This window comes from Dryobates pubescens, chromosome 14 (genome assembly GCF_014839835.1).
Source record: "Dryobates pubescens isolate bDryPub1 chromosome 14, bDryPub1.pri, whole genome shotgun sequence".
Taxonomy (NCBI): domain Eukaryota; kingdom Metazoa; phylum Chordata; class Aves; order Piciformes; family Picidae; genus Dryobates; species Dryobates pubescens.
This window is the reverse complement of record NC_071625.1, coordinates 27,272,842-27,299,755: the sequence shown is the minus strand read 5'-3', so window position 1 is coordinate 27,299,755 and position 26,914 is coordinate 27,272,842. Positions and strand designations below refer to the sequence as shown.

General features: G+C 48.2%; 1 protein-coding gene across 1 annotated transcript in view; it reads left to right on the top strand.

Annotated features, from left to right (window-relative positions):
- The window catches only part of DPY19L4 (dpy-19 like 4), a 55,942-nt gene that overhangs the window by 7,144 nt on the left and 21,884 nt on the right, over nucleotides 1–26,914 (top strand). Inside the window, exons 3-13 of the mRNA XM_054167378.1 lie at nucleotides 231–355; nucleotides 3,081–3,171; nucleotides 3,908–4,029; nucleotides 4,867–5,012; nucleotides 9,968–10,091; nucleotides 10,645–10,779; nucleotides 13,811–13,942; nucleotides 14,032–14,130; nucleotides 16,773–16,846; nucleotides 20,809–20,967; nucleotides 25,692–25,811. Coding sequence (XP_054023353.1) covers nucleotides 231–355; nucleotides 3,081–3,171; nucleotides 3,908–4,029; nucleotides 4,867–5,012; nucleotides 9,968–10,091; nucleotides 10,645–10,779; nucleotides 13,811–13,942; nucleotides 14,032–14,130; nucleotides 16,773–16,846; nucleotides 20,809–20,967; nucleotides 25,692–25,811 — 1,327 coding nt within the window. The remainder of the gene's footprint in view (nucleotides 1–230; nucleotides 356–3,080; nucleotides 3,172–3,907; nucleotides 4,030–4,866; nucleotides 5,013–9,967; nucleotides 10,092–10,644; nucleotides 10,780–13,810; nucleotides 13,943–14,031; nucleotides 14,131–16,772; nucleotides 16,847–20,808; nucleotides 20,968–25,691; nucleotides 25,812–26,914) is intronic.

Genomic DNA, 26,914 nt, shown 5'->3' with positions numbered 1-26,914 from the left:
AGAGGTGTTACGTTATCTGGGAGGCCTGTGGAGCCTGGCAGCTGGGGCAGGGAGCTGCAAGACAGGCGTTGCAACAAACCAGTTCTCAGCGTCTCTGTGCTGCTGGGGGTGGGCTAGTCGTGCTGGCAGCTAAGTTTGCCTGCTGCTCAGAGGGGAGGCAGGTGCAGGGCACCCTGTTTGTTTCTTCCTGCTCTGCAGCGGTTTCAGCTTCCTCGCTGTCCCTTTTGCAGACGTGGCAATGCAGCGCTTTGCAAAGCTGTTCTTTGGCTGTCTGGCTGCGGTCACCAGTGGGATGATGTATGCTGTGTACCTCTCCACCTACCATGAACGGAAATTCTGGTTTTCCAGCAGGCAGGTAAAGCAACAAAAAGGTGAAACAAAAGCCAAATTGTGTCCTTGAACTCAAAGCTTATCCCTGTCAGGCTGCAATTACTTGCTTGCGGAGCCCCATGTCATGCTGCTCAGGCCTTTGTCTTTGATACAGTCTCTGTCCTGGTTTTCCCTCTTTCCCTCCCTCTCTTTCCCTCCCTCTCTTTCCCTCCCTCTCTTTCCCTCCCTCTCTTTCCCTCCCTCTCTTTCCCTCCCTCTCTTTCCCTCCCTCTCTTTCCCTCCCTCTCTTTCCCTCCCTCTCTTTCCCTCCCTCTCTTTCCCTCCCTCTCTTTCCCTCCCCCTCTTTCCCTCCCTCTCTTTCCCTCCCTCTCTTTCCCTCCCTCTCTTTCCCTCCCTCTCTTTCCCTCCCTCTCTTTCCCTCCCTCTCTTTCCCTCCCTCTCTTTCCCTCCCTCTCTTTCCCTCCCCCTCTTTCCCTCCCCCTCTTTCCCTCCCCCTCTTTCCCTCCCCCTCTTTCCCTCCCCCTCTTTCCCTCCCCCTCTTTCCCTCCCCCTCTTTCCCTCCCCCTCTTTCCCTCCCCCTCTTTCCCTCCCCCTCTTTCCCTCCCCCTCTTTCCCTCCCCCTCTTTCCCTCCCCCTCTTTCCCTCCCCCTCTTTCCCTCCCCCTCTGTCCCTCCCCCTCTTTCCCTCCCCCTCTTTCCCTCCCCCTCTTTCCCTCCCCCTCTTTCCCTCCCCCTCTTTCCCTCCCCCTCTTTCCCTCCCCCTCTTTCCCTCCCCCTCTTTCCCTCCCCCTCTTTCCCTCCCCCTCTGTCCCTCCCCCTCTTTCCCTCCCCCTCTTTCCCTCCCCCTCTTTCCCTCCCCCTCTTTCCCTCCCCCTCTTTCCCTCCCCCTCTTTCCCTCCCCCTCTTTCCCTCCCCCTCTTTCCCTCCCCCTCTTTCCCTCCCCCTCTTTCCCTCACCCTCTTTCCCTCCCCCTCTTTCCCTCTCCCTCTTTTTCTCTCTCTCTTTTTCTCTCTCTTTCTCTCTCTCTTTCTCTCTCTCTTTCTCTCGCTTTCTCTCTCGCTTTCTCTCTCGCTTTCTCTCTCGCTTTCTCGCTTTCTCTCTCTCTCTCTTTCTCTCTCTCTCTCTCTCTCTTTCTCTCTCTCTCTCTCTCTTTCTCTCTCTCTTTCTCTCTCTCTTTCTCTCTCTCTTTCTCTCTCTCTCTTTCTCTCTCTCTCTCTTTCTCTCTCTCTCTCTCTTTCTCTCTCTCTCTCTTTCTCTCTCTCTCTTTCTCTGTGTTAAAGCATTTCTCCTGCTAACAGTAGGCTTGTCTTGTCATGCTTTTGTATGTTTTTCCATGCCATTCTTCCTAAAATTTGGAGAGCAAAAAAGGAAAACCAAAGGAAGCATACTAGGAATGCCTCAGCTAGACAACAGGAATACATGGTGTGGGATTTGTTTTAAAGAAGCAAATTTTGTGAAGTATGGGGAGCTGACTGAAATTCAGCTTTGTGGATATGAAAGAGTCCAAAGAGTGGTGGTCAATGGTGGCAAGTCCAGCTGGAGAGATGTAACCAGTGGAGTCCCACAGGGATCAGTGCTGGGTCTGGTCCTGTTCAACATCTTCATGAGGGGTCAGACAGAGAGGCTGATCAACCTGAAGGCTCTGTGGCCATTCAGTGAGACCTGGACAGACTGAGAGCTGGGCGGGAGGAAACCAAGGAGGTTCAACAAGGATCAGTGCAGAGTCCTGCAGCTGGGAAGGAAGAATCAACTGCAGCAGCACAGGCTGGGAGGGGATCCGCTGGAGAGCAGCCCCCTGGAGAAGGAGCTGGGAGTGCTGGTGGACAACAAGTTCTGCATGGGACAGCAATGTGCCCTGGGGGCCAAGAAGGCCAAGGGGATCCTGGGCTGCATTCAGAGGAGTGTGTCCAGCAGAGCCAGGGAGGTTCTCCTCCCCCTCTACTCTGCCCTGCTGAGACCTCACCTGGAATATTGCATCCAGCTCTGGGCTCCCCAGTTCAGGAGGGACAGGGATCTGCTGGAGAGAGTGCAAGGGAGGGCTACCAGGATGCTGAAGGAACTGGAGCACTGCCTGGTGAGGAGAGGCTGAGAGCCCTGGGGCTGTTTAGTCTGGAGAGGAGAAGACTGAGAGGGTATTTAATCAATGTCTATCAATATCTGAGGGCTGGGGGTCAGGAGGGAGGGCACAGGCTCTGCTCAGTTGCACCCTGGGATAGGACAAGAGGCAACGGATGGAAACTGCATCACAGGAGGTTCCACCTCAACATGAGGAGGAACTTCTTGACTGTGAGGGTCACAGAGCCCTGGAGCAAGCTGCTCAGAGAGGTTGTGGAGTCTCCTGCTCTGGAGACTTTCAAGCCCTGTCTGAATGTTCCTGTATGACCTGTGCTAGATTCTGTGGTCCTGCTCTGGCAGGGGGATTGGACTGGATGGTCTTTGGAGATCCCTTCCAACCCCTCACATCCTGTGACAGCACCCTGTGGAACTTGTGCTGACTTACAACGTGGATTTGAGTTGATCTGACTCCAAGCCTGCTTGCTGAGTACCAGAGAGCATTCCAAGCATGCTTGCCGAGTTCTAGGGAGCATTCTATGCCTGACAGAGGTGCTGTGAGGGTGGAGGTTTGGTGGAAGATGTAAAGTGGAGTCATAGCCACGTGCTGTATGGCAACACCAGTCTGCAAACACGCAGTCTTCTGTGGGGACAGATTGCAAGAGGTGAATGTTTTGTTCTCCTGTTTTGTTGTTCTAGGAACTTGAACGGGAAATCACCTTTCAGGGTGACAGTGCCATTTATTACTCATTCTATAAAGAACTGCTAAAGGCTCCTTCCTTTGAAAGAGGTACAAACCCTCTTTGTTTTCTTAACCTTGAAAAGTCTCTTGTGCCTTTTGGAGTCAGCAAAAAAACTCCTGCAGGCTGGGGAGAGTGAGTTTTTTCAGGCTCCTCTGTAGGAATGTGGGTCAGGTAATTAAGCACTGCATGCTGTCCTAACTTTTCAGTGCCTTTTGAAGCCCCAAGAGTTAACCATCCTCTGTTCCAGCAGATTGCTTTTTAATCAGTGCTCTGGAACAGGATTAGCATTGCTCTCCTGTTGCCCCATGTGGAAGTTATTGCTGGGTTTGCCTATGCTGCATAGTAAATGTTGTGCCATTTATGTTTAATTTGGGAATGGGGAGGGGGGGGAATGGAAATTTCCATCTTCCATCCTTTTTCAGAGGGTGGAACAGTTGCATCCTGCTCACCCCTGGTAGATCTTTGTCTCAGCCCTTAAGAGCCTCCTGGGAAGATGATCTGTAGGTAACTGTTTAAAGGGCTGCACTGGTATGTTACTGCTAAAACTATGCATCAGCTGGTTAGTTTTGGGTCTTCTCTTTAAAGGCCAGCCCCAAAAGGTGGTAATACCTTTGATGCTGAATCAGTGGGGTGGGGTGGCACCTGGCACAGAAATGCCTCCTTTCTTTAACATCAAGAGAGGCCAATCAGTCAGTGAGGATCAGATCTGTTTCTCCCTTTCACTTCATTTAAGACCAGCCATAGTAAGTGGTCCCAAGAACACCCCATTCCTTTTGTCCACAGGTGTTTATGAGTTAACCCACAACAACAAGACCATATCACTGAAGACGATCAATGCAGTCCAGCAAATGACTTTGTACCCGGAGCTGATCGCCAGTGTTTTGTATCAAGCCTCCGGCAGCGAAGTAGGTGCATTTCTCCTGCTTCCTGTGCTGGCTTTAGGGGGGAGTGTGGTGTGTGTGTGTGTGTGAAAGACTTTCTATGCCATTTGTGTTGAGTGAATTCAGCTAAACCTCTCACCAGGTCCAGGTTCTCCTCAATTCAGATCAGGCTCTGGCATAGGATTTTGGGGGGTTATATGTGCGCTGAATTTTTCTGTCTGTTGTTCTTTACGCCTACAAACTGCTTATAAATGTAGAGAGTATCTGTGCTAGCCATTAAAAACAGGAAACTTAGCTCCTTTGGAATGCAGAAGGATCTTACAGCAGTACCTGTCTCTAACCAGAGAAAAGGGAAAACCACTTTTGCAGATAAGCCTTCTGTCTCTTTCTGCTCTGCTCGGGCTTTGTTCTGCTTACGCCGCATACTTCTGTCCCCTCTCATTTATCTTCCTTATTTTGTTATGTACTTATTTTGGAACCATTTTGGCCACATCTTTACTTCTTCAGGTTCCTCCCCTGCATAACTTCCTCCAGGAGTCCAGGCTTATTAAACCTGACACATACAATTCCCATGCTAAAGCCAATACAGAAAGCAGGGCACAAGCAAGCCGAGCCCCGAAGCGTGCTCGTCGTTCACGCTGCTTCGTTCTCCCCCAGCCCAAAACAAAACTAGCATGCTTGAACCTATCTAGAGTAACAGGAGCTGTCCCTTGCATTCTTGAACCTTCCTAGAATAGGAGCTGTCTCTTGTTTGTAAAGCACCTAGCAGACTTGTTAGCAGGATGCAAATAGTAACTAGTGATCGTTTCCCGCTTCAGCTCAGTTGCCGCTATGTCTCTTCGTTTTTATTTGTGATTTCAGGAAGTTATTGAGCCAGTGTATTTCTACATTGGTATAGTTTTTGGACTGCAGGGAATTTATGTGACTGCATTGTTTGTAACCAGTTGGGTTATGAGTGGGACTTGGCTGGCAGGAATGCTGACTGTAGCATGGTTCATTATTAACAGGTAAGAAAACCATCTTTATACCATCTAGTTTGTCAATAAGGCCTTTTGAAACAGTAGAGTGGCTTTGAAATGCTTTCTGTTAAGCTCTGTGTTCTCCTCCTGAGAGCCAGGTCTTCTGCCAAATACAGAACATTCCCCAGAGCTGCACTGATTTCCTCCTGGTACTTTTGTTAATGGAAAAGCCTCCTGTTGTCCAAACAGTCCCTGCTGCCAGCTGAGCTGCCTTTATGTGTGTGTGTGAGAGTACAGGAGGATTCTCACACAACTCCAGTCTGCAAAAATGCTCCCTCAGAAGCTTCTGGCTTTATGCTGCTGGGGAATGAACCCAATATATCTGCAGTTGCTGTAAACCACAATTACTCTGTGGCCAGCTCTAAATACTTTGTTGCTTAGAAGGAAATGACCAAAGGCATTCTTCTGATGATGGTTTTTTTTCTCAATTTGATTTTTGTAGTGGATTTTTGTGCAAGGTGAGATCCTCTTGGATGATCCTGATCTCAAAGTTGTTGTATTTAAAAACAGTTCTCTTGCAAGAAAATGTCCCTTCCCTTTAGGGAACAACACATTAACAGAGAGCCTCACTCATTTGGGCAATGAGAGCTTGTGTTCAGGCTCTTAATTTGTGACCCAGCAGCTCCATGAGCTGAAGAGCAAGGTGGAATCCTCTTAGATGATCCATTTCAAAGTTGTTGTATTTAAAAACAGTTCTCTTGCAAGACAATGTCCCTTTAGGGAACACCACATTAACAGGAAGCCTCATTTGGCCAATGAAAACTTGTGTTCAGGCTCCTAGTTTGTCACCCAGCAGCTCTGTGAGCTGAAGAGCAAGGTGGAATCCTTTTAGATGATCCTGAACTCAAAGTTGTTGTATTGTAAAACATTTCTCTTGCAAGAAAATGTCCTTTTAGGGAACACCACATTAGCAGAGAGCCTCATTTGGCCAATGAAATCTTGTGTTCACGCTCCTAGTTTGTCACCCAGCAGCTCTGTGAGCTGGAAAAACAAAGGGGAATCCTCTTAGATGATCCTGACCTCAAAGTTGTATTTTAAAACATTTCTCTTGCAAGAAAATGTCCCTTTAGGGAACACCACATTAGCAGAGAGCCTCATTTGGCCAATGAAAACTTGTGTTCAGGCTCCTAGTTTGTCACCCAGCAGCTCTGTGAGCTGAAAAAACAAAGGAGAATCCTCTTAGATGATCCTGACCTCAAAGTTGTATTTTAAAACATTTCTCTTGCAAGAAAATGTCCCTTTAGGGAACACCACATTAGCAGAGAGCCTCACTCATGTGGACAATAAAAACTTGTGTTCAGGCTCCTAGTTTGTCACCCAGCAGCTCTGTGAGCTGAAAAAACAAAGGGGAATCCTCTTAGATGATCCTGATCTCCAAGTTGTATTCTAAAACAGTTCTCTTGCAAGAAAATGTCCCTTTAGGGAACACCATATTAGCACAGAGCCTCACTCATTTGGGCAATGAAAACTCATGTTCAGGCTCCTAGTTTGTCACCCAGCAGCTCTGTGAGCTGAAGAGCAAGATGGAATCCTTTTAGATGATCCTGATCTCAAAGTTGTTGTATTTAAAAACAGTTCTCTTGCAAGAAAATGTCCCTTTAGGGAACACCACATTAGCAGAGAGCCTCACTCTTTTGGCCAATGAACACTTGTGTTCAGGCTCCTAATTTGTGACCCAGCAGCTCTGTGAGCTGAAAAAACAAAGGAGAATCCTCTTAGATGATCCTGATCTCAAAGTTGTTGTATTTTAAAACAGTTCTCTTGCAAGAAAATGTCCCTTTAGGGAACAGCACATTAGCAGAGAGCCTCACTCATGTGGACAATGAAAACTTGTGTTCAGGCTCCTATTTGTCACCAGCAGCTCTATGAGCTGAAAACAAAGGAGAATCCTCTTGGATGATCCTGATCTCAAAGTTGTATTTTAAAACAGTTCTCTTGCAAGAAAATGTCCCTTTAGGGAACACCACATCAACAGAGAGCCTCACTCATTTGGGTAATAAAAACTCGTGTTCAGGCTCCTAGTTTGTCACCCAGCAGCTCTATGAGCTGAAAAACAAAGGGGAATCCTCTTAGATGATCCTGATCTCAAAGTTGTATTTAAAAACAGTTCTCTTGCAAGAAAATGTCCCTTTAGGGAACACCACATTAGCAGAGAGCCTCACTCATTTGGCCAATGAAAGCTTGTGTTCAGGCTCCTAGTTTGTCACCCAGCAGCTCTGTGAGCTGAAAAAACAAAGGGGAATCCTCTTAGATGATCCTGATCTCCAAGTTGTATTTTAAAACAGTTCTCTTGCAAGAAAATGTCCCTTTAGGGAACACCACATTAGCAGAGAGCCTCACTCATGTGGACAATAAAAACTTGTGTTCAGGCTCCTATTTGTCACCAGCAGCTCTATGAGCTGCAAACAAAGGAGAATCCTCTTAGATGATCCTGATCTCAAAGTTGTTGTATTTTAAAACAGTTCTCTTGCAAGAAAATGTCCCTTTAGGGAACACCATATTAGCAGAGAGCCTCACCCATTTGGGCAATGAGAGCTTGTGTTCAGGCTCTTAATTTGTGACCCAGCAGCTCTATGAGCTGAAGAGCAAGGTGGAATCCTTATAGATGATCCTGATCTCAAAGTTGTTGTATTTAAAAACATTTCTCTTGCAAGAAAATGTCCCTTTAGGGAACACCACATTAGCAGAGAGCCTCACTCATGTGGACAATAAAAACTTGTGTTCAGGCTCCTAGTTTGTCACCCAGCAGCTCTGTGAGCTGAAAATACAAAGGGGAATCCTCTTAGATGATCCTGATCTCAAAGTTGTATTTTAAAACATTTCTCTTGCAAGAAAATGTCCCTTTAGGGAACACCACATTAACAGAGAGCCTCACTCATTTGGGCAATGAAAGCTTGTGTTCAGGCTCCTAGTTTGTCACCCAGCAGCTCTATGAGCTGAAAAACAAAGGGGAATCCTCTTAGATGATCCTGATCTCAAAGTTGTATTTAAAAACAGTTCTCATGCAAGAAAATGTCCCTTTAGGGAACACCACATTAGCAGAGAGCCTCACTCATTTGGGTAATAAAAACTCGTGTTCAGGCTCCTAGTTTGTCACCCAGCAGCTCTGTGAGCTGAAAATACAAAGGGGAATCCTCTTAGATGATCCTGATCTCCAAGTTGTATTTTAAAACATTTCTCTTGCAAGAAAATGTCCCTTCCCTTTAGGGAACAGCACATTAACAGAGAGCCTCACTCATTTGGGCAATGAAAACTCATGTTCAGGCTCCTAGTTTGTCACCCAGCAGCTCTGTGAGCTGAAGAGCAAGATGGAATCTTTTTAGATGATCCTGATCTCAAAGTTGTTGTATTTAAAAACATTTATCTTGCAAGAAAATGTCTCTTTAGGGAACACCACATTAACAGGAAGCCTCATTTGGCCAATGAAAACTTGTGTTCAGGTTCCTAGTTTGTCACCCAGCAGCTCTGTGAGCTGAAGAGCAAGGTGGGATCCTTTTAGATGATCCTGAACTCAAAGTTGTTGTATTTAAAAACATTTCTCTTGCAAGAAAATGTCCCTTTAGGGAACACCACATTAGCAGAGAGCCTCACTCTTTTGGCCAATGAACACTTGTGTTCAGGCTCCTAATTTGTGACCCAGCAGCTCTGTGAGCTGAAAAAACAAAGGAGAATCCTCTTAGATGATCCTGACCTCAAAGTTGTTGTATTTTAAAACAGTTCTCTTGCAAGAAAATGTCCCTTTAGGGAACACCACATTAGCAGAGAGCCTCACTCATTTGGCCAATGAAAGCTTGTGTTCAGGCTCCTATTTGTCACCAGCAGCTCTGTGAGCTTGAGAGCACTTGAAAGAAAAGTGTTATGGAGGAGCAAAATGTTATAGATAATATCTTTAAAATGGACTTGTTGGGAAGCATTTTTAGGAGTGTCAAGTCAGCATGCCTGAATCTGTGATCAGTAGCTGGAATACTGCTAATGAACAGTGGGCAACAAGAAAAACTGGGAATAAATCTCTTGTGTTTTCTTTTTTCCCAACAGCAAAGAAGATTAAACCACTGTAACAAATTGAAAGGTTTAGTAGTTAAAGAAGCACCAAATACACCTCTGTGAGAGGCTTCAGAGGTGAAAATGGAAGGTGAAGCTTTCAGATCCCTAAATGTTAAAGGAGTTTGAGACTCCTATTTAAAAGCATAGTGGACACAAGGAAGACTATATAGATGCCTTTGGTCACGTTTGAAAGTGTGACTTGTGCTTCTAAGTCACTGTAGCACTTCTTTAAACTCTCCTACAACTCTAAGTGTGCAGATCCTGTCAAGTCATTCCATGAGAAGGCCCTGCATGCTCCCCACTGGTCTTCAGTCTCTTGTTTTGCTGGGCAGAATTCTCCCTGTGAACAGAGTACCTGCTGGTGCTTCTGCTATGGGGGAGCACTCTTTGGATCCAGAGTAGGTTGTTCTCAGCTACCTAAATCACTTAAAACATGGTGTATGAGAACTGTAAGGAACCTTTTCTCTCAGGTATGAGCTGATTTCCATCACATGGTGAAAAGCTGCTGTTGCAGCAGGCCCCCTGCCCATGGGTGTAAGAGCAGTTAGCACTGCCCATGGCTGAAGAAGGCTCTCTTGTCACAGTGTGGGGTTGACAGCAGCAGAACAGCTCACACAGTGCTCTGGTGGGTCAGGAAAGGCTGGAGGCAGATGATTATTGGCTTCAGTCTTATAAACACCACCTAATATGGAGACTTGCTGAATAAAAGAGGGGAGATTGGACCTTCCATGCTGCTATTAAATTTGTGACTTGTGTCAGCAGTGAAATGCAGGACTGGTTTGCTTGCAAGGCCACACTGCTAACTGGAAGTGGCATTTAGGCTTTCCTTGGTATTTAGGCTGTCCTTGATATTTTTGATCCATAAATCTTTGAATAATTCTGTTTGTACTTTATTCTAGGACAGATACCACAAGAATTGATTACTCCATCCCATCAAGGGAGAACTGGGCTTTGCCATATTTTGCATGTCAAGTAGCAGCTCTCACAGGCTATTTGAAAAAAACCCTCAATTGCTCTGCTGAGGTAAAGCAAAACTCCTTCATCTCTCCATGAAGAGTTGCTGGTAGAACTGTGCTCTAGGGTAGTTGCTTGTCTCACCATCACCCCTATCACTGGGCAGAAAACAGTAGATGTTTTATTTGTTCTTTTCAAAACAGCCACTCAGGTTTCACTGAGGCTTCTGCAGGGTTTGCTAAGTGCCTCCTGCCCTGCCCTGTTGTGCCCCCATGAGGGTTCAGGGAGGGCAGTGTGGTGATGAGCTGTATGCCCTCTTTTGAACATGAACTGGTCCTCACTGTGTCAGATGCTTCAGTTGCTCTTCCTGTTGCTGGGAGAAGATGGTGGTGACTTCTTTTTCCCTGCCTCTCTGTCAAAGCTGTTTCTTCTGATCAGCTTTAAGTGGGTTTGGACATTGCAGTAATGACTTTCTTCCATTTGAGAACTTGTTAACTAGGTCTGGTCAGTAGTGTAATTGTTTCCTAACATACTTGAATGACCTCTCAGTTGCTTTCTGACAGAGATACATAGGTATGCAACTAATGTGCTGCTCTGTTGTTGTTTTCTTCTTGTTCTCTAGAAGTTTTGTTACCTTTTGGTGAGTGCTTCAACATACACCTTCATGATGATGTGGGAGTACAGTCATTATCTCCTCTTTGTCCAGGCTGTTTCTCTTTTCCTGCTGGACAGCTTTGCCCTGGCGCAGACAGAGAAGGTATTAGAACTCTTCAACATACTCAGAGTTGGGGACTTCAGTACAACATCAGAGCTGCTTGCCATAAATACTGCTCAGGAGCAGGGGAGGTGCTTTGTGTGGTGGTGAATTAGCTCTTTGAGATGGTAATGATGATGCTCATTCCCCAGATACCAACACCAGTTTGATGCAGTGCTACAGGCTGGGGTCAGAGTGGCTGGAGAGCAGCCAGGCAGAGAGGGACCTGAGGGTAGTGGTTGACAGCAGCTGAACTTCAGCCAGCAGTGTGCCCAGGTGGCCAAGAAGGCCAATGGCATCCTGGCCTGCATCAGGAACAGTGTAGCCAGCAGGAGCAGGGAAGTCATTCTGCCCTGTGCTCAGCACTGGTTAGGCCACACCTTGAGTCCTGTGTCCAGTTCTGGGCTCCTCAGTTTAGAAAAGATGTTGAGATGCTGGAAGGTGTCCAGAGAAGGGCAACAAAGCTGGGGAGGGGTCTGGAGCACAGCCCTGTGAGGAGAGGCTGAGGGAGCTGGGGTTGCTTAGCCTGGAGAAGAGGAGGCTCAGGGGAGACCTCATTGCTCTCTACAACTACCTGAAGGGAGGTTGTAGCCAGGAAGGGGTTGCTCTCTTCTTCCAGGCAACCAGCACCAGCACAAGAGGACACAGTCTCAAGCTGTGCCAGGGGAGGTTTAGGCTGGAGGTTAGGAGGAAGTTCTTCCCAGCAAGAGAGATTGGCCATTGGAATGTGCTGCCCAGGGAGGTGGTGGAGTCACTGTCCCTGGAGGTGTTTAAGAAGAGACTGGATGTGGCACTTGGTGCCATGGTTTAGTTGCTCAGATGGTGTTGGGTGATAGGCTGGACTTGATGATCTTGAAGGTCCTTTCCAACCTGGTTAATTCTAATTCTAATCCTTTTTGGGGTAATTTCCTTCTCTTATCCATATTCACAGCAGGGTGAGGCCAACCAAGAATGTTCTCTCTTGGCTCTGTGCAGGTTAAGGGGGTAATTTTCACCCTGAATGGCTCACCTTGTTCTGATTTAGCCAGTGAGAGATGCTGGAGGCCAGTTGAGTTTTCAATGCAAGGAAACATTTGAAGTTATTCTGCAAACTGGCTCTTGGAAATGTTGCACCCACAAGGCCTTTTTACTCTACCTGTTGCCATGGCTGCTATGGTACTTTGTACACTTGGGCCTTCAAGTTTTCAGTTTCAAACTGCATGCAATTCATATTTTATAGAGTGGGTTGAGTTGGAAGGGGCCTGAAGGATCATCCAGTTCCAACCCCCCTGCCATGGGCAGGAACACCTTCTGCTAGCCCAGGCTGCTCAAGGTCTCATACAACCTGGTCTTGAACACCTCCAGGGAGGGGGCATCCCCAGCCTCCCTGGGCAACCTGTGCCAGTGTCTCACCACCCTCACTGTAAAGAATGTCTTCTAATCTGTAGCCTAAATCTGCCCTCCTCAAGCTTCAATCCATTCCCTCTCATCCTATCACTACAAGCCCTTGTCAAAAGTCCTGTCCTGGCTTTCTTATAGGCTCCTTGAAGTACTGGAAGGCTGCTCTAAGGTCTCCTTGGAGCCTTCTCTTCTCTAGCCTGAACAGCCCCACCTCTCTCAGCCTGTCCCCACACAGGAGGTCACCTCTTCTTTCAAATGCCTTTTTTTGCTGTTCCTCAGCAGTGGGAAGTCTTTGACCTATATTAGGTCAAAGCAGGGTCCTTAATTTATGAGGGAGAAGATGAGTGCTTGGGTAAAAGTGTCAGATGTCAGGCTTTGTAAGATGTGGTTATCAGTTAGCAAATAACAGAAAGTATCAGTAACAGGCTGTGTACTTCAGAGAGAGGTTAAATCAGCAAGCCTTGTGAGGGGAGGGAAAGCAGAGGGTTAGAGTAGGCAGCTCTTGTGTTCATGCTCTTGCATGGAGGTTGGTCCTTCGTGCTGCATCACACATGCAGAGCTGAGGGGACCTTGTGGAGTACTCCCAGTGTCAGACTGAGTTGGAGCTCGATGGTCTCTTCCAACCCAAACCATTCTATGATGTGAGATACTTCCTAGAGCCAGATGGGACCCTGCTGGATTCAGGAGTTGGAGGATAGAGATCACAGTATCACCAAGGTTGGAAGAGAGCTCAAAGATCATCGAGTCCAACCTGTCACCACAGACCTCATGACTAGACCATGGCACCAAGTGCCACATCCAATCCCCTCTTGAACACCTCCAGGGATGGGGACTCCACCACCTCACTGGGCAGCTCATTCCAATGGCGAATGACTCTCTCAGTGAAGAACTTTCTCCTCACCTCAAGCCTAGACTTCCCCTGGCACAGCTTGAGACTGTGTCCTCTTGTTCTGGTGCTGGGTGCCTGGGAGAAGAGGCCAACCCCCACCTGGCTACAACCTCCCTTCAGGGAGTTGTAGAGAGCAAGAAGGTCTCCCCTGAGCCTCCTCTTCTCCAGGCTAAGCAACCCCAGCTCCCTCAGCCTCTCCTCACAGGGCTGTGCTCCAGACCCCTCCCCAGCTTTGTTGCCCTTCTCTGGACACCTTCCAGCATCTCAACATCTTTCCTAAACTGAGGGGCCCAGAACTGGACACAGGACTCAAGGTGTGGCCTAACCAATGCAGAGTACAGGGCCAGAATGACTTCCCTGCTCCTGCTGGCCACACTGTTCCTGATGCAGGCCAGGATGCCATTGGCCCTCTTGGCCACCTGGGCACACTGCTGGCTCATGTTTAGGCAGCTGTCAATCAGCACCCCCAGGTCCCTTTCTGTTTGGCAGCTCTCCAGCCACTCCAATCCCAGCCTGTAGCTCTGCCTGGGGTTGTTGTGGCCAAAGTGCAGCACCTGGCACTTGGACTTGTTGAATGCCATCCTGTTGGACTCTGCCCATCTGTCAGTCAGTGGAGGTCCCTCTGCAGAGCCCTTCTGCCCTCTAACAGATCCATTAATCCCATGATGAACGGAGGGATGGAGTGAGCTATCTGCTGCTCTGCACAGCAGGAGGCATCCCTATGGTAATTTTATCTGACTGTGTTTTGCTTTGTTTCTTCAACAGGTGCATGAAGTATACAAAATCTATTTGTTCTCTCTCTTCTTGGGATACCTTTTGCAGTTTGAAAATTCAGCCTTACTGGTGTCACCTTTACTGAGTCTTGTAGCAGCTTTAATGCTCTCTAAATGCCTTCAGGTAACTAAGCTCTCCTCTGACCCTGAGTGTGATTTGTGTTATTGAAACTGAGCTCCAAATGATGTGGCACTCTTGGCATGTCTTTGCAGATGAACATGAAGAAAGGGACATTGGTGTCAAGGTTGCTGAAAATAATGTACATTTATTTGGTGCTTACAATAACAGTGACACTAAACTTCTTACTAAAGGTAAGATTCCTCTGTGAAAAGTGGTTTTCATTGTCCAAACAGAAAAGTTGCAGATACATCCTGGAAGAATCTATTGGAGTGTTGCCTGTCTTGTTGATCCAAGGATTCATAGCTTCAAAAATTGAGTCATTTTGTGGTTGTAGAAAAAGCTTTTAGCAACTCTTCCAGCATCTTGGAGTTTTGGTCTTGTGGGTTGAGGTTAAACACACTGTAATGGTCAGCTGCTTCATAAGTGTGAGCTGGGTTACAACTTAGAAGGACTCTACAAACTGTTCTGAATGTGAAAGCAATGTTCTTGTGCATGGAGACCTAGTAGCTAGGAACAGGTATTAGTAGTCACAGAATCAGAGAATGTTAGGGGTTGGAAGGGGCCCCTACAGATCATCCAATCCAACTCCAGGCCACACAGGAACACATCCAGGCAGGTATTGAAAATCTCCAGAGAAGGAGACTCCACAACTTCCCTGGGCAGCCTGTTCCAGGACTCTGTCACCCTCACTAGGAAGAGAGTTGTTCCTGTGTTCCACCTGTTGTTCCTTGTCCTATCACTGGGCACCACCAAAAAGAGACCATCACCTTCATCCTGACACTCTCTCCTCAGCTTTCTCTTCTCTAGACTAAACAGCCCCAAGTCTCTCAGTCTTTCTTCATGGGAAAGATGTTCAATTCCCTTCATCGTGCTTGTAGCTGTCTGTTGGACTCTCTCCAGCAGGTCTCTGTCTCTCTTGTACTGAGGAGCCCAGAACTGGACACAGTATTCCAGGTGTGGCCTCAGCAGGGCAGAATAGAAGGGCAGGAGAACCTCCCTGGCCCTGCTGGCCACACTTTTCCTAATGCACTCCAGGATGCCATTGGCCTTGTTGGCCACAAGGGCACATTGCTGTTCCATGCAGAGCCTGCTGTCCTCCAGGACTCCAAGGTCTTTCTCCATGGGACTGCTTTCCAGCAGGACAGCTCCTAGTCTGTACTGATGCTTGCTGTTGTCCTCGATAAGGACTCTGCACTTGTCCTTACTAAACTTCATGAGGTTCCCCTTTGCCCAGCTCTCAGCCTGTCCAGATATCACTGGATGGCAGCACAGCCTGAGGGGGTGTCAGCCAGCCCTCTCAGTTTGGTATCATCAGCCATACAATGCTCTAGTCTCAGGGCAGATGTTGATGTTCAATTAAATACCAGCTAGAACATGGGAAGAGCAACTTTCATGTAGCGTGGAGTCAGCTAGGAGTTGAGATTACACAAAGGGATTTTAGCCTGCTCTTGTATTTTGATTAGCAGCTCCCTTTTGCTGGCTCTCATCTTCTACATCATTTATTGTGCTTTTCCTCTATGCCTCAAACTCACTCTGTTTGTGTTAGTTAACAGTGTCAGCCTGAAAATAAAGAAGCTAGTGAACCCTAAAAGGATTGAGAGAGTGCCCTGATTGTTTTCTTGTGCCATTCAGACTGGCTGACCTTGCTGTATCTCTAGGAAAATAAAGCCTAACCTTGAAAAGCTACAGGCTGGGGTTGGAGTGGCTGGAGAGCTGCCAAACAGAAAGGGACCTGGGGGTGCTGATTGACAGCTGCCTAAACATGAGCCAGCAGTGTGCCCAGGTGGCCAAGAAGGCCAATGGCATCCTGGCCTGCATCAGGAACAGTGTGGCCAGCAGGAGCAGGGAAGTCATTGTGCCCTGTGCTCAGCACTGCTTAGGCCACACCTTGAGTCCTGTGTCCAGTTCTGGGCCCCTCAGTTGAAGAAGGGCATTGAGAGACTTGAAGGTGTCCAGAGAAGGGCAATGAGGCTGGGGAGAGGCCTCGAGCACAGCCCTGTGAGGAGAGGCTGAGGGAGCTGGGGTTGCTTAGCCTGGAGAAGAGGAGGCTCAGGGGAGACCTTCTTGCTCTCTCCAACTCCTTGAAGGGAGGTTGTAGCCAGGTGGGGGTTGGTCTCTTCTCCCAGGCAACCAGCACCAGAACAAGAGGACACAGTCTCAAGCTGCACCAGGGGAGGTTTAGGCTGGTGGTGAGGAGAAAGTTCTTCACTGAGAGAGTCATTCACCATTGGAATGTGCTGCCCAGGGAGGTGGTGGAGTCACCATTGCTGGAGGTGTTCAAGAGGGGATTGGATGTGTCACTTGGTGCCATGGTTTAGTCATGAGGTCTGTGGTGACAGGTTGGACTTGATGATCTTTGAGGTCTCTTCCAACCTTGGTGATTCTGTGATACTGTGAAGAAGATGAGTTAGATCCCACACAGTTTTGGCTGCTCAAACCATTTATGTGAAGATTTACAAATGCTCATAGCTAGGCTGCAGCCCTGTTGTTTAGTGGAGCCAAGCACAGTGTCCTTTGGCTTGCCTTGGGGGATAAATCTGTGTCTGTTAGCCCTGATCCTTTTTATACTGCTCTATGGACAACTTATTGACAGCTTTTCTTTTGCTCTCCTGTTGGGGTACCTGAATGAAATGGTGCTCTCAAGGACACCCTAGGGATAGATATATTCAAGTGAAGACTTGCAATCCTCTACTGGTGCCTTAAGTGGCAGGCTTAATCCAATTTGTTAAATAATTGGCTGTTCCCTGCCATCTTTTAATCTGAATGAAGTGACTCTGTGACAGCTGCTTCCAGCACTGGCTAAGCTTTTCTCCTCTGCTACATTCATTTCCAGATGCTTGTTCCTCACAAAGAAAACCAACATTTGCTGAAGTTCATCGAAGTAAAACTTGGCTTAAACACAACTAAGTAAGTTTTAAAACTCTTTACCCCTTCTAAGATATCTGAAACTGCTCTGAGGAATGTCAAATTTCAGTGATTTGTCAGAATTTGATGCAGGAGGTAGGGAAGCAGTCTCTGTTTCTCATTGCTTTTACAATGGACTTAAAAGAAGGTGCATACAGGGAGTTTATTTAGGATTTGGAAGTTTCTGATGCACCCCAATATGCTTTGTGCCTTGGGGTGAAAGGTTTTTGGTTTGCCTTGACTTTGAAGAGCAAAGATGTCTGGGTCCTGTCTGCTGTTCCTAAGCAGACTTGAAAGCAAATAGGGTAAAAGTTGATAAGGGAAAAAGAATAGAATAGAATAGAATAGAATAGAATAGAATAGAATAGAATAGAATAGAATAGAATAGAATAGAATAGACCAGGTTGGAAGAGACCTTCAAGATCATCACATCCAACCTATCATCCAACACCACCTAATCAACTAAACCATGGCACCAAGCACCCCATCAAGTCTCCTCCTGAACACCTCCAATGATGGTGACTCCACTACCTCCCTGGGCAGCCCATTCCAGTGGGCAATCACTCTCTCTGTGTAGAATTTCTTCCTAACATCCAGCCTGAACCTTCCTTGGCACAACTTGAGACTGTGTCCTCTTGTTCTGGTGCTGGTTGCCTGGGAGAAGAGACCAACCTCCACCTGGCTACAACCTCCCTTCAGGTAGTTGTAGAGAGCAATAAGGTCACCTCTGAGTCTCCTCTTCTCCAGGCTAAGCAACCCCAGCTCCCTCAGCCTCTCCTCACAGGGCTGTGTTCCAAACCCCTCCCCAGCTTTGTTGCCCTTCTCTGGACACCTTCCAGCAAGTCAACCTCCTTCCTAAACTGAGGAGCCCAGAACTGGACACAGGACTCAAGGTGTGGCCTAACCAGTGCAGTGTACAGGGGCAGAATGACCTCCCTGCTCCTGCTGGCCACACTGTTCCTGATGCAGGCCAGGATGCCATTGGCCCTCTTAGCTGCCTGGGCACACTGCAGGCTCATGTTCAGCCTACCATCAACCAGCACCCCCAGGTCCCTCTCCGCCTGGCTGCTCTCAGCCACTCTGACCCCAGCCTGTAGCTCTGCATGGGGTTGCTGTGGCCAATGTGCAGAACCTGGCACTTGGATGTGTTCAATCTCCTGCCCTTGGCCTCTGCCCATCTGCCCAGCCTGTCGAGGTCCCTCTGCAGAGCCTCTCTACCCTCCAGCAGATCAACTCCTGCCCCCAGCTTGGTGTCAGCTGCAAACTTACTGATGATGGACTCAATGCCCTCATCCAGATCATCAATGAAGATGTTAAAGAGCATGGGGCCCAGCACTGATCCCTGGGGCACACCACTGGTGCCTGGCTGCCAGCTGGATGTATGAAAGAGCCATGAAATGTTGCTGCTAGCTCAGAACAAGGCTGAAATGGGGGAGGTTGGATTTTTTTCCTAAGAATAGCACCGCTCCAAAAAAAAAAACACCACAACCTTTGGAAGAAGTTAGGAGAAGGGAAAACTGAAAGAGCCAGAGGGGTAGCTGTGATTCTAAGAGCTGTTTGCATCTATGACAACGTGACTGTTGGGCTGCAAGCAGACCTCGCCACGGCTACAGATTTCCTGGAAAACTTCAAGAGGAGTATTGGTAAGGACTGGGACAGCTCCTGGAGCCAAGCCAAGACTTGCAATTCCATGCAGGAATTTGGACTCTCTTCTGGGAACTGCATCTCTCTTACAACACCACTTATGGCAACCTTTGAGGGGAAGGGAAAAATGCCACCACTCAGAATTGAACTGGTTGGGAAGTGTTTGGAAGACAGGATGCAAGGACATCAACGGGATCAGAGAATCACAGAATCAACCAGGTTGGAAAAGACCTCAGATGTCATCAAGTCCAACCTATTACCTAATACCTAACACCTCCTGACAACTAAACCATGGCTCCAAGTGCCACATCCAGTCCCCTTTTGAACACCTCCAGGGATGGGGACTCCACCACCTCCCTGGGCAGCACATCCCAATGGCAAATTACTCTTTCTGGGAAGAGCTTTCTCCTCACCTCCAGCCTAAACTTCCTCTGGCACAGCTTGAGACTGTGTCCTCTTGTTCTGGTGCTGGTTGCCTGGGAGAAGAGACCAACCCCCACCTGGCTACAACTTCCCTTCAGGTAGCTGTAGAGAGCAAGAAGGTCTCCTCTGAGCCTCCTCCAGGCTAAGCAACCCCAGCTCCCTCAGCCTCTCCTCACAGGGCTGTGCTCCAGACCCCTCCCCAGCTTTGTTGCCCTTCTCTGGGCACATTCCAGCAAGTCAACCTCCTTCTTAACCTGAAGAGCCCAGAAGAGGACCCAGGACTCAAGGTGTGGCCTCCCCAGTGCTGAGCACAGGGCAGAATGACCTCCGGGCTCCTGCTGGCTGAGACACATTGTTTAACACACACAGCTACACCTTCTGAAGGGGTTTTCATGAAAAGAGAAGGCTGCTTCTGGTCAGGATTTCAGTTTATTCAGCTACAAGGTATTCATGGATTTGTTTTTTTACTCCCCTGAGGACTTGCTACATGTTACTTTCCAGGCTGTCAAACTCTGCAGTGAAGACAGTGACTGAGACAAACTGGCTGCAGCTCCGCCTAGGAAATGGTCTAACTGGGGGAGTTTTGGATTACAGCCCAAGAGCCTCAAGATTTGTCTTTCAAGGCCGGTTTGGATGTCCCCAGCTGTTAACCTTTAAGCTGATTCTGTCTGATTGAAGGTGGTTTAGTCCTTTAGCCTTGCCTTGGAGGAAAAGAAAAAGGAGGAGGAAGGCAAAGCAGAGGAAAAGAAAAAGAGGAAAGCAACATCAGGGAGAAAAAGCAAAAGAGGGAGGGAAGCAAAGTGGAGGAAAAGCAAAAAGGGAGGGAAGCAAAGTGGAGGAAAAGCAAAAGAGGGAGGGAAGCAAAGTGGAGGAAAAGCAAAAGAGGGAGGAAAGCAAAGCAGAGGAAAAGCAAAAGAGGGAGGAAAGCAAAGCAGAGGAAAAGCAAAAGAGGGAGAAAAGCAAAGCAGAGGAAAAGCAAAAGAGGGAGGAAAGCAAAGCAGAGGAAAAGCAAAAGAGGGAGGGAAGCAAAGTGGAGGAAAAGCAAAAGAGGGAGGAAAGCAAAGTGGAGGAAAAGCAAAAGAGGAAAGCAGCAAGGAGAAAAGGCAAAAGAGGGAGAAATGCAAAGCAGAGGAAAATAAAAAGAGGAAAGCAACATGGAGAAATAGCAAAAGAGGGAGGAAAGCAAAGCAGAGGAAAAGCAAAGGAGGGAGGAAAGCAAAGCAGAGGAAAAGCAAAAGAGGGAGGAAAGCAAAGCAGAGGAAAAGCAAAAGAGGGAGGGAAGCAAAACAAAGTAAGGCAGGAATGCATTCACAGCATCCCATGCTGCACCAGTTCCAGTTGGGAACACACACTGGTAGTGCTTCTTGGCAGAGTGTGTAATCTTTCTGCTCATTAATTGAGTGAGAGGAATGATCAGTGGGTTCAGCCACAGAACCAGGATTGCAGAATTAAGGATTCTATTCTTGGGAGTGGCTTGGGCTTGTCTGTGATCCCAGCTGACCACTTCCCCTTCTTCATGGCCCTGTTTGGAATGAGGACAAGCATACCTTCTTGCATCAGTATCTCTAAAGTCTTAATCCACTGTGATAATGAAGTGCTTTGTGGTCCCCAGGATGAAGTTGGATGGGGGGGTTGGGTTTTTGTGGTACAAAAGGGTTGTAGTCTGGTCTCTTCAGCTCACAGACCCCTTTGGGGAAGAGAAGCTTTGGCCAAGTACTCTAAAAGAGTATTTGCAACGCTGCTGCGACCGATAAAAGGAGAGCTTCCCAAAGGTGAATTGAGAAAACAAGGTGTCCTGTGGCATGAATGGGTTAAAGGGATTCATTGTCTGCTGGGTTTTCTTTCTAATCTGTGGGTTACTGTTAACTGCTTTTAATGGGATGTTTTTGCCTTACTAGGAATTTTACAATGAATTGGCTCCTTTGTCAAGAATCTCTCCAGGCACCCTCCCAAGACTTTTTTTTGCGACTAACGCAGTCCTCCCTGTTGCCTTTCTATATTTTAGTATTAATTATCTGCCTTTTTTCTGTAACTCAGGTCATTTTCAGGAGAATTTGGTAAGTAACTGCTTTGCACTGAAAAAAAAATGAGAAGTTAAAAATGAGAGATTCATAGATGCCTTAAGTGGGTGGTTGTTGCTCCAAAGTTCGTTCCATCGCTGAACTTGCCCAGGGTGTGAGCAACGGTGGAAAGGCCCAAGCCTGAGCCTCTTAAAGAAGGTCCTTTGGTGAGAAGCTTCTTGAGAACAGGTTGCCCAGGGAGGTTGTGGATGGCCACCTCCCTGAAGGTGCTTGGTTGCATGGTTTAGTTGATTAGGTGGGGTTGGATGATAGGTTGGACGCGATGATCTTGAAGGTCTCTTCCAACCTGATTTATTCTAAGGTGTTTAAGGCCCAGTTGGATGAGCCCTTGAGCAACCTGGGCTAGTGGAAGGTTGGAATGGAATGGAATGGAATGGAATGGAATGGAATGGAATGGAATGGAATGGAATGGAATGGAATGGAATGGACCAGGTTATCCAACCCACCTAATCAACTCAACCATGCAACCAAGCACCCTATCAAATCTCCTCCTAAACACCTCCAGGGATGGTGACTCCACCACCTCCCTGGGCAGCCCATTCCAATGGGCAATCATTCTCTCTGTGTAGAATTTCTTCCTAACCTCCAGCCTAAACCTCCCCTGGTGCAGCTTGAGACTGTGTCCTCTTGTTCTGGTGCTGGCTGCCTGGGAGAAGAGACTAACCCCCACCTGGCTACAACCTCCCTTCAGGGAGTTGCAGAGAGCAAGAAGGTCTCCCCTGAGCCTCCTCTTCTCCAGGTTAAGCAACCCCAGCTCCCTCAGCCTCTCCTCACAGGGCTCCAGACCCCTCCCCAGCTTTGTTGCCCTTCTCTGGACACCTTCCAGCATCTCAGCATCTTTCCTAAACTGAGGGGCCCAGAACTGGACACAGGACTCAAGGTGTGGCCTAACCAGTGCTGAGCACAGGGGCAGAATGACCTCCCTGCTCCTGCTGGCCACACTGTTCCTGATGCAGGCCAGGATAAGGTGTCCCTACCCATGGCAGGGCATTTGGAACTAGATGATCTTTAAGGTCCCCTCCAACCTAAACCATTCTATGAATTGTCTGTGAGTTGTCATTGGTTTGTTTCCCCACAGCTGCCATTCCTGCAGAGCTCTGGCTAGTGTTTTGTGACATGTTTGGCCATTCCCATTGCAAAGGAGCAAGACGTTTTGTCTGTTTTCCCCATCCAACAGCAAAGCAATCTGCCTGCTGCTAGAGAATTTGTTTCTCTGGTTTGGGTTTGTTGGGTTTTTTCCTGCAAAGGATGAGAGGGGTGGAGTTGAGAGGATTTCAGATTTCTAATGCTTCCCTGGTTTGGGTTTGGCTTTTATTTTCTACAAGTCTTGTTTACTGTGATGATGAAGTCCATCAGCTTTTGCTGCTCAGAGCAGAGCTGAAGTGAAACTGACTCAATTAGTTTTAGTTTCACATTGATTCAGGGTTCCCTGGAGGGGAGGAGTAGTGAGGCTGGCTGTTTACAGACTAAGAATAGCAGCAGCGTAGCTCTTGTGTAACTTGGAAACTCCACGGCTGGGAAATCCACCTCTCCCTGCTGGAGGATGAATGCTGTAGCTGCTCAGGTATTTGGGCAAATTCCTCACTGGATTAATTGTCAAGGATCAGTCACAGAATTTCAGGGGCTGGAAGGGACCTCCAAAGCTCATCCAGTCCAACCCTCTTGCTGGAGCAGGGTCACCTACACCAGATTACACAGGAGCACAGCCAGGCGAGTTTTTAATACCTCCAGAGAGGGAGACTCCACAACCCCCCTGGGCAGCCTGCTCCAGGGCTCTGGCACCCTCACAGGGGAAATAATTTTCCTCATATTTATGTGAAACTTCCTATGCCTCAACTTCTTCCACTGCCCCTTGTGCTGTCCTTGGGCATCACCCAGCAGAGCCTGGCTCCAGCCTCTGGGCACTCACCCTGCACAGCTTTATCAACATTGATGAGGTCACCTCTCAGTCTCCTCTAGTCTCAGTCTCTCCTCATATGGAAGATGTTCCACTCCCTCAATCATCTTCATGGCTCTGTGCTGGACTCTTACAAGCAGTGCCCTGAGGTCCTTCTTGAACTGAAGGGGCCAGAACTGGACACAAATATTCCAGATGCAGCCTCACCAGTGCAGAATAGAGGGGGAGGAGAACCTCTTTCAAGCTACTGGTCACACACCTTCTAATTCACCCCAGAAGGGCACTGGCCTTCCAAGAATAGAATAGAATAGAATAGAATAGACCAGTAGATAAAGATTGGACTGCTCTAAATGCAAATGTTTGCTAGGTGGGATGTGTGAGAGTATATTCAAAGCAATGAACCAAACTGCTGGTGGTTTTTTTATGGCTGAAATAGCTTTTTAGTCCTTTGTGATGAACAGGGGCTCCAGTATGCCCAGTAACTTTTTAAAGCTTAATACAAACATTTTCCCCCTCTCCAGTTCTTTTCCTTTCATTTTGAAGCAGTTAGTAATCTCAAATGGTTTTACATTTGTCATGAGGAATCACAGAATGATAGAATGGCTTAGGCTGGAAGGGACTTCAGAGATCATCTACTCCAACCTCCCTGCCATGGGCAGGGACACCTCCCAACTAGACTCAGTTGCTCAAGGCCTCATCCAACGTGGCCTTGAACACCCCCAGGGAGGAGGCAGCCACAACCTCCCTGGGCTGCCTGTTCCAGAGTCTCACCACCCTTGTACTGAAGAACTTCTTCCTAAGCTCCAGTCTAACCCTGCTCTCCCTCAGCTTCAAACCATTCCCCCTTCTCCTGTCTCTAGACACCCTCAGGAAAAGTCCCTCTGCAGCCTTCCTGGAAGATCTCTTTAGCTATTGGAAGGCAGCAATAAGGTTCCCCCTTGGTCTTCTCCATGCTGAACTTATCCTCACAGCAGAGCTGCTCCAGCCCTTGGATCAGCTTTGTGGCCTCCTCTGGACTCACTCCAGCAGCTCTGAGTCCTTGTGCTGGGGACACCAGAGCTGGAGGCAGGATTGGAAGTGGGGTCTCAGCAGAGCAGAGTCAAGGGGCAGAATCCCCTCTCTTGCCCTGCTGCCCACACTCCTCTGGCTGCAGCCCAGCACACAGCTGCCTGCTGGGCTGCATGAGGGCACTGCTGGCTCCTGGGGAGCTGCTCAGCACCCAACACCCCCAAGTCTCTTTCTTTAGGGCTGCTCTCAACCCACTCTGCACCCAGCCTGGGTTTGTGCCTGGGACTGTAACCCAAAATCACATCATGGTAGAATCATCTATTGTGTGCCTTCCTATCTTATTTGCAGACAAAAGATTTGTTGTGAGGTTATGATATTGCTTGATAATATATGCATACATGGTTATGAATTTTCTTGATGATGTATTACCTGAATCTGTAATCATGTTACCTGAATTTGGGTTCATTGTTTTCCTTTGTCACAAAGTGCTCTACACATTCCTTACACCATCCTGCAGGTCCCATAATTCTTCACCAAGCTAATAATATGAAGTCACTTAGTTAGAATGCATGCACAGCATGCAGAGTGTGCATGCTCTTAAGTTACACTGTCTCTTGGTGCTGAATTGCCTTACAGTAGGGTTTACACTCAGAGGTGGTGGTATCATAGTATCAGCCAGGGTTGGAAGGGACCACAAGGATCATCCAGTTCCAACCCCCCTGCCATGGGCAGGGACACCCCACACTAGATCAGCCTGGCCACAGCCTCATCCAGCCTGGCCTTAAACACCTCCAGGGACAGGGCCTCAACCACCTCCCTGGACAACCCATTCCAGGGCTTCACCACTCTCATGGGGAAGAACTTCCTCCTCACCTCCAGCCTGAATCTCCCTACCTCCAGCTTCATTCCATTCCCCCCAGTCCTATCACTCCCTGAGATCCTGAGCAGTCCCTCCCCAGCCTTCTTGGAGCCTCCTTCAGATACTGCAAGGCCACAATGAGGTCACCTCAGAGCCTTCTCTTCTCCAGACTGAACAGCCCCAACTCCTTCAGTCTGTCCTCACAGGAGAGGTGCTCCAGCCCTCTGCTCATCCTCATGGCCCTTCTCTGGACACCTTCCAGCACCTCCAGATCCCTCTTGTAAGAGGGGCTCCAGAACTGGAGGCAGTACTCCAGGTGGGGTCTCAGCAGAGCTGAGCAGAGGGGGAGAATCCCCTCCCTTGCCCTGCTGGCCACACTTCTCTTGCTGCAGCCCAGGCTCTGATTGGCTTTCCGGGCTGCAAGTGCACACTGAGAGCTCCTGTTGAGCTTCTCCTCCCCCAGCACCCCCAGGTCTCTCTCCTCAGGGCTGCTTTCCAGCCAGTCCCTGCCCAGCCTGGATTTGTGCCTGGGATTGCCTCCACCCAGCTGCAGGACCCTGCCCTTAGTCTTGTTGAACCTCCTGAGGTTGGCTTGTGCCCACCTCTCCAGCCTGTCCAGCTCCCTCTGGATGGATCCCTTCCCTCCAGCCTGTCTGCTGCACCACACAGCTTGGTCCCACTGTATTCATTCACATCAGTTGCTCCAGAGAGCTTACAGCCTGTAACAAGTGGGTATCTGAATCAAGACAGTGGGTCCCAAGAGATCTCATTGCTGTTGACCAAAAGTAAATAAGGGTGTGCAAGAGTGTTGTGTGATCTGATGCAGAATGGTCTCAGTGTGCTTCTGCCTTAATGGTCATAAGAAGTGTTTGTTGCTGGCACCTTTGCCTGAGGTGATGTCTGAATTAAGTGATGTCTCATTTTCTCCAACTGCAGTGGTGAGCCACTGAAAGAGACAGTTAAACTTGAGGATGGTCGGATTGGAGAGAGGCCAGAAATAGTTTATCATGTCATTCACACAGTTTTGCTTGGCTGCCTAGCCATGTGCTTGGAAGGGTAAGTCTCATTTTGATCTACCTCTTTTGAAAGCAACAGAGAGCTCCTAACAGGATGTGGCACACCATGCACCCCTTTGAAATTCACCCTTGTCCTTAAGAACTTCCTCCTCAGCTCCAGTCTCACCCTGCCCTCCCTCAGCTTCAAACCATTCCCCCTTGGCCTGTCTCTAGACTCCTTCATGAAAAGTCCCTCTGCAGCCTTCCTGGAGGATCCCTTCAGCTGTTGGAAGGCAGCTCCAAGGTCCTCCTGGAGTCTTCTCTTCTCCAGGCTGAACACCCCCAGCTCCCTCAGCCTGTCCTCATAGCAGGGGTGCTCCTAACAAGGTGGCATACTATTCACCCCTTTGAAATTCACCTCTTCTCAGAAAGGTTTGGGCTGTGGTGGTGCTAGCTAGGAGGGGAGAAAGCAAAAGGTGATTTTGAGTGTAAATTGGATGCAGGTCTCTGATGAACTGTGCTTGGCCTCCTTCATGTGTGTTTTCCAAGTTTTAATGCAACCAAACTCCAAGGCATCAACTGAAGGAAATGCTAATCACTTTATTTATGGTATATTAAAGTGTAGTAGGACTGTGCTGTAATTCTTCCAACCCTGCATTCCAGCAAGATCTTGTGTGGTGTTGTGATGAGCAGTGAATGTCCTGGATTACTGGGACGTGGAGAACCTCTCCTCTATCTTCCTGGCTGTAGGTTGGCAGGAGCTATACCTTTGCTCAGGTTAAAGCAGCAGCAGAATGGCTTTCAAAAGCACTGTGCTAGCCCTTAAAGCTACAGGAGCCCCTCTTTGGAAGGTGTTATTCCATCTTCTCTTTCAGCCAAATCAGCTCAAAGGCAGCAGGTTTGGTGTTAGGTTTATAATAATGATAATAAACAACAACCAGGTTGGAAGAGACCTTCAAGGTCATCACGTCCAACCCCTCAACCAATCCAACCCACCTAAACAACTAACCCATGGCACCCAGCACCCCATCAAGTCTCCTCCTGAACACCTCCAGTGATGGTGACTCCACCACCTCCCTGGGCAGCCCATTCCAATGGGCAATCACTCTCTCTGTATCGAACTTCTTCCTAACATCCAACCTAAACGTCCCCTGGTGCAGCCTG